The sequence below is a fragment of the Leptonychotes weddellii genome, chromosome 14 (genome assembly GCF_054177405.1).
Source record: "Leptonychotes weddellii isolate Sample4059 chromosome 14, ASM5417740v2, whole genome shotgun sequence".
NCBI classification, from domain to species: Eukaryota; Metazoa; Chordata; class Mammalia; order Carnivora; family Phocidae; genus Leptonychotes; species Leptonychotes weddellii.
Genome location: NC_138382.1, coordinates 62,881,284 through 62,893,726, shown reverse-complemented (window position 1 = coordinate 62,893,726; position 12,443 = coordinate 62,881,284). Strand labels below are relative to the sequence as shown.

The 12,443-nt window shown below is 54.4% G+C and overlaps 1 protein-coding gene across 14 annotated transcripts in view; it reads right to left on the bottom strand.

The window, feature by feature from the left end:
• Positions 1-12,443, bottom strand: part of COL27A1 (collagen type XXVII alpha 1 chain) — a 135,753-nt gene that overhangs the window by 69,679 nt on the left and 53,631 nt on the right. For all 14 annotated transcript variants that reach the window (XR_014140133.1, XR_014140131.1, XR_014140132.1 and 11 more), the window contains 2 exons: positions 9,270-9,323; positions 6,773-6,817 (listed from right to left, as the gene is read on the bottom strand). Coding sequence is in view for 11 of the 14 variants with exons in the window: in XM_081803443.1 (XP_081659569.1) it covers positions 6,773-6,817; positions 9,270-9,323 (99 nt within the window). In the remaining 3 variants the exon portion in view is untranslated. The remainder of the gene's footprint in view (positions 1-6,772; positions 6,818-9,269; positions 9,324-12,443) is intronic.

Here is a 12,443-nt window from a genome sequence, read left to right as displayed (position 1 = left end):
AAAATGCCCATAGTGCTGAGGTGAGGAGCCTGGTTGAGAATGAGGCGGTGGCTGGATCCTCTCTGCACGAGCCCACCTTCCTCCCCTCACGGGTCCTCAGCTCCAGCCCATCCCTACCACTACTGCCTCCAGTCGCAGCCATAACGGTAAGCCCACGCCCAGAAATAGGGAGCCCCTGAAAATGCTCTCTTCTCCCCCCTTTCCATCTGCTGTGACTCGTCAGAGTGTCTGGCTGCTGTGTGTGCTCAAACAATGTGCTTGACCTCTCTGGGCCTCAGTTTCCCCCTTCCCTGTGTCAGGCTCTGTGGGGGTCCCTGGCAAGTGCGCGGATGCACGGGAGGAAGGCTAGGTGCCCCAGGCTTCCTGTGGGAACTGCCCCGAGAGGTCTCCATCGCATTCCTGCCCGACTTCCGCAGAAGGGCCGACGGGCCCGAGGAGAGAGACAGAGAGAAGGTGCGAGTTCACAGATGGTGGCGTGGTCTGCTGAGACACTGTCGGGTCCCACCCCAGCCCCCCGGCCCCTGCAATGGCTCAGATCAGCTGACACAGAGGCCGGCCACCGTCCGGCCACGGCCCTGCCAGGGATGGGCTGTGGGACCTTGAGAAAAACCCACCTGATTAGGTCAAACCAAACCTTCTAGCTGAACCTCTGCCAAGAAATGGTGCTTTCAGCTCTATCAAGTTATCTTCTCCTGAAGGAAGTAAGGTCAGAACAGGTGCCGAGACTAACACAAACAGCACTGTCTGCCAGGCATGGAGCTCAGCACCTTACCTGCCTCGACCCGAGGACTCCTCACAACAGCCCTTGGAGATTCACCCTCCTACCATCCCCATTTTACAGACGGGGAAACTGAGGCTCCATAGGGCTAGGACTGGATGGAGCTGGGATTCACACCAGGCAGTCCGTCTCCAGAGCTTCCAGGCAATTCTGAAGTCGTCTTGGGAGAGGAGGGAGAGAGGGGAGTGAAAAGGCCGGGATCACTGGCCAGGAGAGGCTGGGGTCCGAGGAAAAGCCAGCCCTTCATAGAAGTGTACCTCCCTAGGCCTTGCTGGTTGCTGCTTCTCTCCCTCTCTTTTCCTGGATGAAGGGAGCCAGGGGTGGCCTGCCCAGAGTTCCCCATGATCCACAAATAAACAGACGAGGCTCTCCTGGCACAGTTGGCTCCAGCTGGGGCCCGGGCTGTGGGCAGGGGATCAGTCAGCAGCTCTGGGAACACAGGCTCCTTCTTCCCGCTGCAGGCCTGAGGGTGGCTTGTGTGGGGACTGAATTCAATACGGGCCTGACTGACACCTGGGGCCCTGGGGAGCCACAGCAACACCACACTCGCCGCCCCTGCAGGCCCTTCCAAGAAGGCCTGTGTGTGGTGGGGGGCAGGGACTTGCATGGGTATCCAACGCCAAGGGGAAAGGAATCCGTGGAAAAGGGACTCTGGCTGCAGGGCACATGGAGAGAAGGTGGCGGCTTGCTTAGGGCAGGCCTTTTCCTTGTTGGCAGGGCCGCAATGCTGGGCTCTGAAAGCACTCGGGGGAGGAACAGAGAAAATTCCAGGCCGCTTTCCCCCCAGTACAGCCCGCAGAGCCCCAGTCGGCTCTGCACTAGACACCCTTGTGGGCAGCCTGACCGAGCGACACACAGCATGTCATGTCCTCACAAGAAAGAACAATGAGTAATGCCCTGAATTTGGATCCTGTTCCCACTTTTTTTTTTTTAAGATTTTTTATTTATTTATTCATGAGAGAGAGAGAGAGAGAGGCAGAGGGAGAAGCAGGCTCCCCGCTGAGCAGGGAGCCCGATGCGGGACTCGATCCCAGGACCCTGGGATCATGACCTGAGCCGAAGGCAGACGCTTAACCGTCTGAGCCACCCAGGCGCCCCCTGTTCCCACTTTTGCCTAAGCTCCCAGACACCACTCTACACATCTTGCCTTTTGTCTTGATGACTCTCACCAAAACACAACCAACCACGTCTGCAACCATTTCCAGAACTCCTACTGTGTGCCAGACACCACGAGCGAGACTTCAAGGTCCCGTCAACCGCCGTTAACGGGAGCTTACGCTGGGCTCCGGCTGGAATGTGCTGCTTGGGCCCTCGCCGGCTGTTCACCGTAACCCCACGAGGCCCATCTTACAGAGGAGAAATCGAGGCTTAGAGAGAGGTGAAGTCGCTCACCCAAGACTAAGCAACCAACAGGGGACATGGGCAGGACCAGAATCCAGGTCTGGCTGGCTGGCAGGGCCTCCCACCACCCCTCACACACGTCTTCCCTTCCTGCCCCGCCGTTCCTCTGCAGCTGTGGCATCCTTGGCCACGGGTTCCCAGACCCAGAATGCTCTACCCTGCGCTCACGTTGTTCACACGCACTCATCCTTCCGCCGAAGCGCCAACATCCCTTCCCCGACCCCACAGGCCAGGCCAGGCCCCTGCGGTCAGGTCTCACAGCCCTTGCCATGCTGGCGACCATTTAATATGGTGGAGGTGCTCGCTCAGAGTGGCTTAACAACTGGGTGAAAAAGAAACCTAATCACGCTCTCATTTACAAGCCCTCCAGGGAGAAATCTCGCCTCGGCGTTCCTAGAACTGCCTTTGAAGGCAATAAGGCCTCTTTCCAGAAACTCTGATAGGGATCAGTGGCTTGGGGACAGGGATGTGGGGGCTATGGCCGGTCCTGGCTCCTGTGTGGTTTTAATAAGCACCATCTCTCACACAGAACAGCCCCTGGGGCAGTCCACACTCACATATCCGCTGTCTCCATTCTTCTGTCTCCAGAAGTCACACAGAGCTGAGTGCGGGATGCAGTGGTAAAGTCCGTGACCTACGGACACAGGCCCAGGTCCAGCTTTTTGCTGTGTGACCCGGAGCAGGTGTTTCAGCCTCTCTGTGCCTCGGTTCCCCTAAGCGTACCATGGATAATCCCACTTCCTACCCTCAGAGGCTTGCCATGATCATTAAATACTTCGCACAAGGCCTGGCACACAAGGGCTTGGTTTAAGTGTCAGCTAGTGAGGCTCCTGATCTTGCTTCATCGCAAGGAAACAAAGCCAGATGATCATTTACTGACAGAATATGGGGGACTCGTCCACTATACCCCACATGCTGGGCTTTGGCCAGACCACATATTCTTTGGGTCTCATTAGACCCATGGAGGAGCCAAAATTCCCTCTGTCACTCAAAATAAAAAAGACAGAAATCTTCTTTGTTGGGCAGATTCTGGAATCAGGCACTCTTTTCTTGAGGGCCAGCCAAAGGGTTTCAGTTACTCAAACGGGGCTGTTCCAAGGGAGTCCCCCCTCAGAGGCTGCAAGGGGGCCGCCAGCAGCTTATTGGGATCCGGGTCACACAGACCCGGGTTGCAAGTCCTAGCTGGTGACCTCAGGCCCCAGCCTCCCTATCGGGGTGACTGGGCTGAGGCCGCCCCCCTTCAACTATCTCAAGGCTTCCCCAGCCTAGTGCACACCAAGCATACACAAAATAGAAAGACGTTCCATAAATGTTAGTCTGTCTCCTCATGTTCTTCCTCCCGCCTGCAAGGACCTGGGGGTAGGGGGGGCGGTGACAGGGGAAGTTTCAGCTTCAGTCTGCATGCAAATTGCTTCAGCTGACTAGACAGAAGGCATTGAATAAACCTGAATCTCCACTAAAATAATCATCCATATGTGGAATTCCCATTTGCTCAGCTAAAAACCCACATCCTCTGGAAAACCAGAGGTGACTCATAATCCCTCTTCCCCTTTAACTCCTGGTTAGAAAATTCCTTTCCTCTCCAACTCTCTGGGGAGGCCACTATTCTCCCTACCCGCCCTGCCCCCAACCTGGGGCACAGAAGCTGCTGTTTCCAAAAATCCAGGGCAGGAGGGGGTCCTTGGGTGAGAGAAGGCACTCGTTCGGGGAGTGCTGGTGATTTGGCAGGGTCTGGTCTGTGCTTGTGACTACCCCCCACCACCACCACCACAGGAGGAAGGGAACATCCCCGTGGCAGCAGAGGGAATTTTAAAACGGGAAGTGAGGCTGAAAGTGGCAGAGAAAGACACAGAGCAAGAGGGAACCCTGAGGAGGCATAGATCAGCGATTTGGAAAGGGACATCATGAGGGGGTGCACAGTCTGAGGAACGCAGGAACACCCCAGCTCAGGCCCTTCAGAAGCGGGCAGCGGGAGGCGGGTCCTGGACTAAGAGTTGGAGGACATGCCTTTCGGTCCTGCCTCCATCTTCTCCTGCCTTATGGGTGATCTTGACCACGGGCCTCAGTTTTCCCATCTGCCAAATGGGATTCTCTTAAGAGCTCCTTTGACTAGGGCTGCCAGATTGAGCAAATAAAAATACAGTCTGCCCAGCTACATTCAAATGTCAGATAAACACCGAATGATATTTTAGTATAAATGTGTTCTAAATATTGCATCTGAAATTCAAATTTTACTGGGCATGCTGTATTTTATCTGGCAACCCTCATTGAGGAAAGCAAAGGGGAGCATAGGTGGGAAAGAGCTTTGTAAAGAGTCAGGAGGGCCAAGGGCATTGTCTGAGTCTCCAGAGCTTGCATTCATTCGGCCAAATGATATTCTTGGTCCTCTCAGGACCCAACCTAGTGGACACCAGGACAATGACAAAGAGAAACACATGCCAACGATGAAAGCCAGGATATGTAAACATCCCTGCAGGAGAGCTTTGGGAACTGAGAGCATTTAGCCTGAAGAAGGAGCCTTGGTAAGGACAGAAAGTGACCATCTTTTCATCTCAAACAGTCTCTCCCCAGGGGCAGGGGAATGACTGGGGCTCAGGATGCAGCAACACCACACATAGCAAGAGCTCTGTAGAATGGCCTGGGCTCCCCCAGGAAAGAGTGTCCAACACCAGGCTGTTCAAGTTGGAGTGTAATCACTGTGTGACCAGGATGTTCCAGAAGGCATCCCTGTGAGCTTAGAGGAGGCAGGACTACAAGACTTTGGGGGTCCTCATAAACTGGGGTTCTCTACCTCTCGTTGCAGATATTCCTTTTCCAAAGCATCTAGGCAGTGCCTTGTGCCAACGAAAATGCCCAGCAAAGTCCTGCTGAATGGACATCGGGGATGACAAATGCATGACTCATAGGTGGACATTTCACTGCCCCAAGCCAAGGAGATGTCACTCATTGATCCCAGCCCGTGTCTCCCACTAAGTTCCAATGTGACTTTGAAATCTTTCTCTACACAGCAATCCAGAGGGCTGCTACCATGCATAACATACATGTGTGTGGGTGAACTAACAATAACTATTATTATTATGACGAGCACTTCTTGGGTCCTTACTATGTGCGAAGCACTTTTTATGTACTAGTTTCTTTAAATCTTCACAACAAAAGTCTAAGTTAGGTACTACTATTATCCCCATTTTATAGACGAAGAAAATGAGACACAGGGAGGTTAAGAAATTTGCTCAGCATCTGAATTCAACCAGTGGTAGAGCTAGGATCCGAACCCAGGTGGTCTGGTTGCAGGGACTGCCGCCTTAGCCACAGGACTGCACTGGACTGTGGGCATCTGTGGTGGTCAGACTCTTTACAAAGCCCTCCTGACTCTTTACAAAGCTCTTGTGGGCACAAGGATCCCATCTTATGAAGGGGTTCCCTGGGGCCATAGCTGAAGAGCACAGAACCAGGAGGCGAGCCTAGGGTGCAGACTCTCTGCCCCTACCCTGCCCAGGTTCTGCACTCACCCATTGCCACTGGGAACCTCTGGGCCCTCTTGCCAGGACTGGCCACCCCTAAACAATGGGGCCCCTGAACTCCCCTGGGGCCTTCTCCAGCCTCCCTCTGAACAGAATTTCGTGGCATAGTTGCTGGGGTAGCCAAAGCCGGCAGCCCATTAGTCAAACTAGGGAACAGCCTACTTATGTCCCTCCATGGCCCCCCAGACTCAAGCCCCATGAGGAATGACCAGAGGACAGAGCAAAGGGGCATGAGACCCTGGGGAAAGCTCCTAGAGTCATTTCCCAGGCCTGAACCTTTCAACGGCTCTTGTGGCCAGACCCAAGGTCAAGGTCCCACTCTGAGGGCCCAGCAGGAGGCCCTGGTTTTGGCTCATGGAACCATTCCACAAGGCCTACCCCAATCTGGATGGAGTCAGAGGTCAGCCTGCCTCCCACCTCCCTGTGCACAGGCCTCTTTCAGTCCCAGGCATGTCAGGAGGTGATAGCAATGATTAATATAATGATATTTTCCTCTCAGGGCACACTTACTAAATGCTAGACCCTGGGCCAAGGCCTCAGTTAATCCTCACAACCACCCCCAGAGTACTCTATCATCATCCCCATCTTACAGATGAGAACTAAGGCTCAGAGAGGGTAAGCAACTTCACCCAGGTCACACAGTCATGATGGGGCAGATCTATGACTTGAACTCAGGGGGTCTGGCTCCAGAGTCAGTGCTGTGAAGGAAAGGATGAGGAAGACAGCCTGACATGACCTCAGCTCCTCGGCCAGCCACTTCACCTGTGGATGGGCATGCTATCACCTACCTAGACCTCCCTGCAGTACGATGGGCAGGCAGCAGGTGTGAAAGGACATCCGCACTCTCATGCTCCAAGCACCTGCCTTCATTTAACTAATGAAGAAAGAGGCTCAGAGAAGGTGGGCGATCCACCTGAGGACACACAGCAGGGCTTTCCTCCCTCTGCGCCCTGGCCAGACTGATATGTCCTGCTCCCCCAGCTCCTCCTGGGGTTTGATGAGAGAGGGACCTTTCCAGCAGGACTCGTCGCTTGCTCCCCACGCCCCACCACCCAGGCATCTGTGTACTTACAATGAGGCCGGGGACTCCTCGGGGCCCTGGCAGGCCCAATTCTCCCTGCAGATAGGAAGAGAGCAAAGCGGTTACTTGCCCTGTCTCCCTCCTGGGCCACTCCCTCCACGCTATCCCCCTGTGGGCACCTGGTGGGATCCTCTGGAGCTGACCATCCCTTGTGCCTGATTAGTGACTCTCGGAGCCTGGCCTGAAGTTTGGACAAGACCCTTCCCCCTTCTGCCCTCAGCTTTCCACATCTGTAAAACAGGGAGACTGGATTTCCAGACCTAGTATTTTCCACTTGTAAGTGTGAAAGAAGAGGTGGAATCCTGATCCTGACAATAAAGATGGGCCCGGTGTCTGGCCCAGATCTCATTTCACTTTCACTTCATAGATGGTAACACTGGGGCTCGAGAGTTATGTGATGTGCCCTAGGTCAAGTGCAAGGAAATAACACAGTGGCTCAGCTCGAAGCTGAGAGCCACCGGGCCAGCCTCTCTCCCTCTCCCAGCCAGGAGGTGCTGGGGCCCTGAGAGAAGCCCGCCTTCATGAAGTAGGCTGTCAAGTCTCTGCCTCCCAGATGCTGGAGAGGGCTCTCGCCTGGGAGTCAGGGGATGCGGCTGTGTATGTCATGGGCAACTTTCCATCTCCTCGTCTCTAAAAATGGACCATCCATTGCTTGCACCAGAAAAGACAGGTAGAGGGGTCTGGATCAAGTTCAAGATGCAAAGCATGAATAAAAATGGGGGCTTCTAGAAATGCTGATTATCAGTGGGAATTGCCAGCACCCACCAGGTGTTTGTCTTGCTTCGGGTGGGCCCAGACAGGAGGCTATCACTACAGCCACCAAGAAGAAGCGGAGGGGAGACGCCGCCTTGGCTTTAAAATGAGGGAGGCGAGGGCGCCTGGGTGGCTCAGTTGGTTAAGCGACTGCCTTCGGCTCAGGTCATGATCCTGGAGTCCCTGGATCGAGTCCCGCATCGGGCTCCCTGCTCGGCAGGGAGTCTGCTTCTCCCTCTGGCCCTCCCCCCTCTCATGTGCTCTCTCTCTCATTCTCTCTCTCAAATAAATAAATAAAATCTTAAAAATAAATAAATAAATAAATAAAATAAAATGAGGGAGGTGAGGCCCAGGGAAGGGAAGTGACTTGTCCAAGGTCACTCAACAACTGCGTGGCCAAGCTGGGGCCATTCATCAGGCCCTCTTTCTGCTCCCCCAGGATCTGAGGATAAAGACACTGCTGCCCCTCCCCAAGGCGGCTTCGGAGATGACATCACATATTATAATGCCTGACCCAATAACTGATATACCGAAGGAGAGGCTCCAATTTCTCACCTCCGTGCCTTCGCTGATGACCTTTCCTCCACATGGAATGTCCCCTCACCTCTCTCCTCAACCCAATCCAACATCACCTTCCGCAGGAGTCTCCCTGCTCCTCTATCCCTCCTCCACAGCACCCGGGGCCCTTGACCCCACACATCTCACTCTGCCTGGTGCGATGGACCGGACAGACAGCCGTGAGCTCCTCCAGGGCAGGCGATGTGCCCGCTGTGACCTACTGTTTACAACCGCCCCATCCAGGGACACCTGTTGTGAGCCGACCGCCTTCCCACCCCCTCTCACTTCATTCTTACACCAGCCCCCTGGGGCTGGCATTCCGACCCCCAGATTTACAGAGAGGGCAACTGAAATTCCGAGAGGGCAACCGATGTGTCCAAGTGATGCAGCAGGACTCAAACCCCAGTCCACCCGGCTCTGAGACCAGGGCTTAAGCCCCCATGGTTGCTGGGGTGAGCCCAAGCGGGGTCGGGCTCAGGGAGCATTTGTGGAAGTGAAATCCCTACACCGTCAGGGGCTGATCGTGGAGCCAGCAGTCACCTCTACAGAGAGCACAGCTAGCCACAGCTGCTTCGGTGGGAAGGCCCAAAGAGAGATGTGGGAACATGGCAGGTGTTCCAAAGAGCTTTGGACTTAGTCTGCTCCCCTGGGGCAGAGAACAAGCTTCCTCTCCCGCCTGAGCCTGAGCCTGGAACAGGAAGGGAAAGGCGGGCTCAGCACCTCAGGGCAGGCTGACCTGGCTCCTCGATGACAGGCCTCCGATTATTTACAAACTCTATAAACATGCCTATGTTGAAGATTTCTTTAGAACTCAGCTCTTCTCTCCACACAGGGTCTACAAACCATCAGCTCCCCCAGGGCACTGCTGCCTCATAAACATTGTTGATGCTTTGTAAAACAGTAGTAGCCCTGGCTTCCCCGGTGGGGAGCGACCCAGAACCTTCCTGAGTCCTTGGGGATGCGGCACGGTCTGGGGCTTTAGAACCAGGGGCTCAGCGGGCTGGGGGGTGCTTTCCTGGGGGGTACAGGATACCCACAGTGGATAGGAGCTTGGGGTTCAGAGGTGGCAGGGGTAGGATTTGACCCAACTTGTCTGACCCCAAAGCTTGGATTCCTCAAACCTGTTGTGTCTTGCTCTGGAATCTCTTTCCTGTTCCCCAAGACTTGAAATACTTACAGGGTTCCCATCCAGTCCAGGAGGACCTCTTTCCCCAAAGTCTCCAGGAAACCCCTGAAGGCACAAGAGAGAAGAAACATCTGCAGATTAGTGTTTATACCTGTGGGGTGGCTTCCATCCAAACCCCCGGGGGCACACAAGGACATGTCCATGCAGTCTCACTCTTTGGTTCTGGGATCTGGGCAGGCGGTGGGGTCCCCAGTCACGCGATGCCCTCGACAAACACCAAGACCCGGACCAAGGAGGCAGGACGGACAAGAACTGAGGTCAAGAATCAGAGGCTAGGCTTGAACCAGTAGCTGACTTTCCAAGCGTTCTAAGGACATCCCTTTCCCCAGTGGGCCTCAGTTTCCTGACTAGTTGAAGAAGGGAAGGCTTCTGCAGCATTTTCCAGCTCAGACCTTCTGCGGCTGTGACATGCTCTTCAAAAGCTGCCCTATGCAATCATGATCCCCATTTTTACAGATAAAGACAGCAAGACTCTGGAAGGGTAAATGTCAACGTTATGCAAGGTCACACGGTGGGTGACTATCAGCCCCACTGCCAGAAGTAAATTTCAGCAGCCCAGAGAGGGGCCAGGCCACCCAGCCCAGGCAGCTTTGGCCCTCTCATCCCATCCCTGACCCCAACTCCATACTCTCTGGGGAGACAGGCAGCTAGAAAAACATGGCTCTGGGGACACCTCTGGGGACCAGGGTAGGGGCAGGGGGCAATTCCATTTCACTTCAAAGGGAAGAGAAAGTCCTCAAGCTTGGAATTTAGGGAAACCTGTTTTTCTCCCCTGCTTGAATTCAAATCATTGTTTTTCCAGGGAAATTTAATAAAAAACACAGCACATGTTTTTCTGACCAAATGGATGCCTGAGTTCAGTGAAGATTCCTCACAGAGGACAATTTGTGTCTGGTTTCTAACACAGCTGGGGGAATCCAGGGAATAGATTAAACCTAAGGACAAACCCCAAACCACTGAAAACGTCTCTCCTGACTGAGCAAAGAGACCTTGAAATGTGTGTGCATCCAGGCTTTTGTCCTTGCCCTGTTCAGCTGTCTTATTCTCCTCAGATCCCTCCTCTGTCAGGGAACCCTCTTGGACCAGAAGGGCAGGGGTTGGCCTTCATCCTTGAGGAGGTGTGGCTTCATTCAGACACCCAAAGGAGGACGTAAGGACAGAATAATGAGATTCAGATCAAGCCAGTCACTTTGCAGGCAAAACTTCATTTGCCTTTGACATCTACTCTTAAAGGAAAGGTTATCAGTCCCATTTAACTGATGGGGAAACTGAGGTTCGGAGAGGCAATGTCACTTGGCTAAGGCCAAGAAAAGCAAGTCTGTGGTTAACAGCTGAGCCTACGTCCCCACCTCTCTAAACTCCATCAAGTTTGTATGAGCTGCACACGGGCAGATCATGGCACATAGAAGCTGCTAGAATGTGTGTTCAGCTGGTTTCAGAGAGTGGCAAGGGTGTGTGTGTGTGTCTACAGGCCCATCTCCAGGTCAAGTCTTTGTGGGGGTACATCTGATCCTATCTAAGATTCCTCTCCCCACATACTTTGGGTTCCCCTGGCAAATTTCAGCCTCTCCCCAACCCGACCCTTCTTTGACAAGCTGTAAGGGAGATCCATCTCCCCTCTTGGGACTGGAGACATCAGCTGGGTGGGCTGTGGTGAGGGGAGACTTCTGAAGGCATTACGTTTCTGCCTTCACCTTTGGAGGCTGGGGTTAGGGGCCTGGCAGGAGAGGAGGACCATCTCTCAGGGGACAAGGCCAATGCCATCCAGCCAGGCACCTGGCCAACTCCACATGGCCCATGAAGGGCAGAACTCAGGAAGTCTGTGCTCTGCTCGCCAAGTCCAGTGTCTGGAGACTAGCTCTGGCTGTATGACCTCGGGCAGACCCTCACTTGACCCACTGTCCTGCTCAGGCTGGGGTGCGGGGTGTATTCTCTAAGAACACTTGTCCCAACCCTTAGATGAGGCCTAGAAGGAAGGAGCCTCTTCCTCTACACACAGGAATGCCACCCAGCCTAGGGCAAGATGAAGCCCTTGACACCATCCCCCAGGCACACATCCTGGCTACAACGCCCACTATATTCACACCCATCGTTCTGCACTCAGAGGCCACTTCAGGCTGGCTCAAGGACTCCCCTCAGACCCAGCCGCCAGGCCAGCCTCCCCCATGAAGGTTTGGAAGCAGTGCAATCCCATGCCAGTCCTGGCTCCATCACCATGGGCCTCTCCAAGCCTCAGTTTGCTCTGCTGTACAATGGGGCATACAAACAGGATGAGCTAAGGTGTCCCTTGCCGGCAGCAGGAATGTGAAGGCACATCTCTGGGGTATAAGCAAGGGAGAGACCATCAGAAAGGTCGAAATCCCAAAGGAAGGCATTTCTGTAGACAAAAAGGGTCCAAAGCTAGCCAGTGGCTGATAACAGCAGGGTAAGAACAAAGACAGTAAGAGCAAACTCCAGCAGCCCAGTAAGATGAGTAATTAAGAGCATAATGGTTGGGGGATAAAAGATAGGAGCTTTAAAAGTGCTGGAACAAATCTGCGATTGGAACAATCTCTAAGATAGAAAGACCCTAGCTGTTCCTGACAAGCTACACCTCATTGCACCAGTGGGGAGACTGAGGCCCAGAGCATGCACAAGGGCCCATCTCCCACCAGCCTGTGTCACCCCTCTGCCGCTGGAGACATATCTCATTTCCAGCACTTGCCCCGGGGCCCCGATGCTTGGCCCTTTTGGATCTCAGAGAGGCGGTCGCCAAGCTAGATGTGGGGCCCCACTTTCCTCCCACTCTGCTTCCCTCTGGCCATATCTCCTCGTGCATGGAGTGCAGTCCCAGCCGGGCCAGCAGTGGGACCTTCCTCCGCAGGCCTGAGCTCCCGGCTGCAGCAGGCTGGCCCGAGGCCCAAGGAATGAGCTCGGCACCCTGCCGGGGCCCCAGCCACGTGGTGTTACCACTTCCCCAGGTCGGGGCCCCCGGGGAACTGGACGCCTTGTACTTTGAGCAGAACAAGGCCCAGGAGGAGACAGAATCAGGCTCCAGGAAGGGACTCCAAATTCTATCTTAGCTACAGCAATGCAGAGGAATAGCTGTGAAGAGAGGGCGGTCCTTGTCACCACATCCACAGCAGGATGCCAAGGTCTGAGGAGGCCGCTGAGGGCCACCTCAGC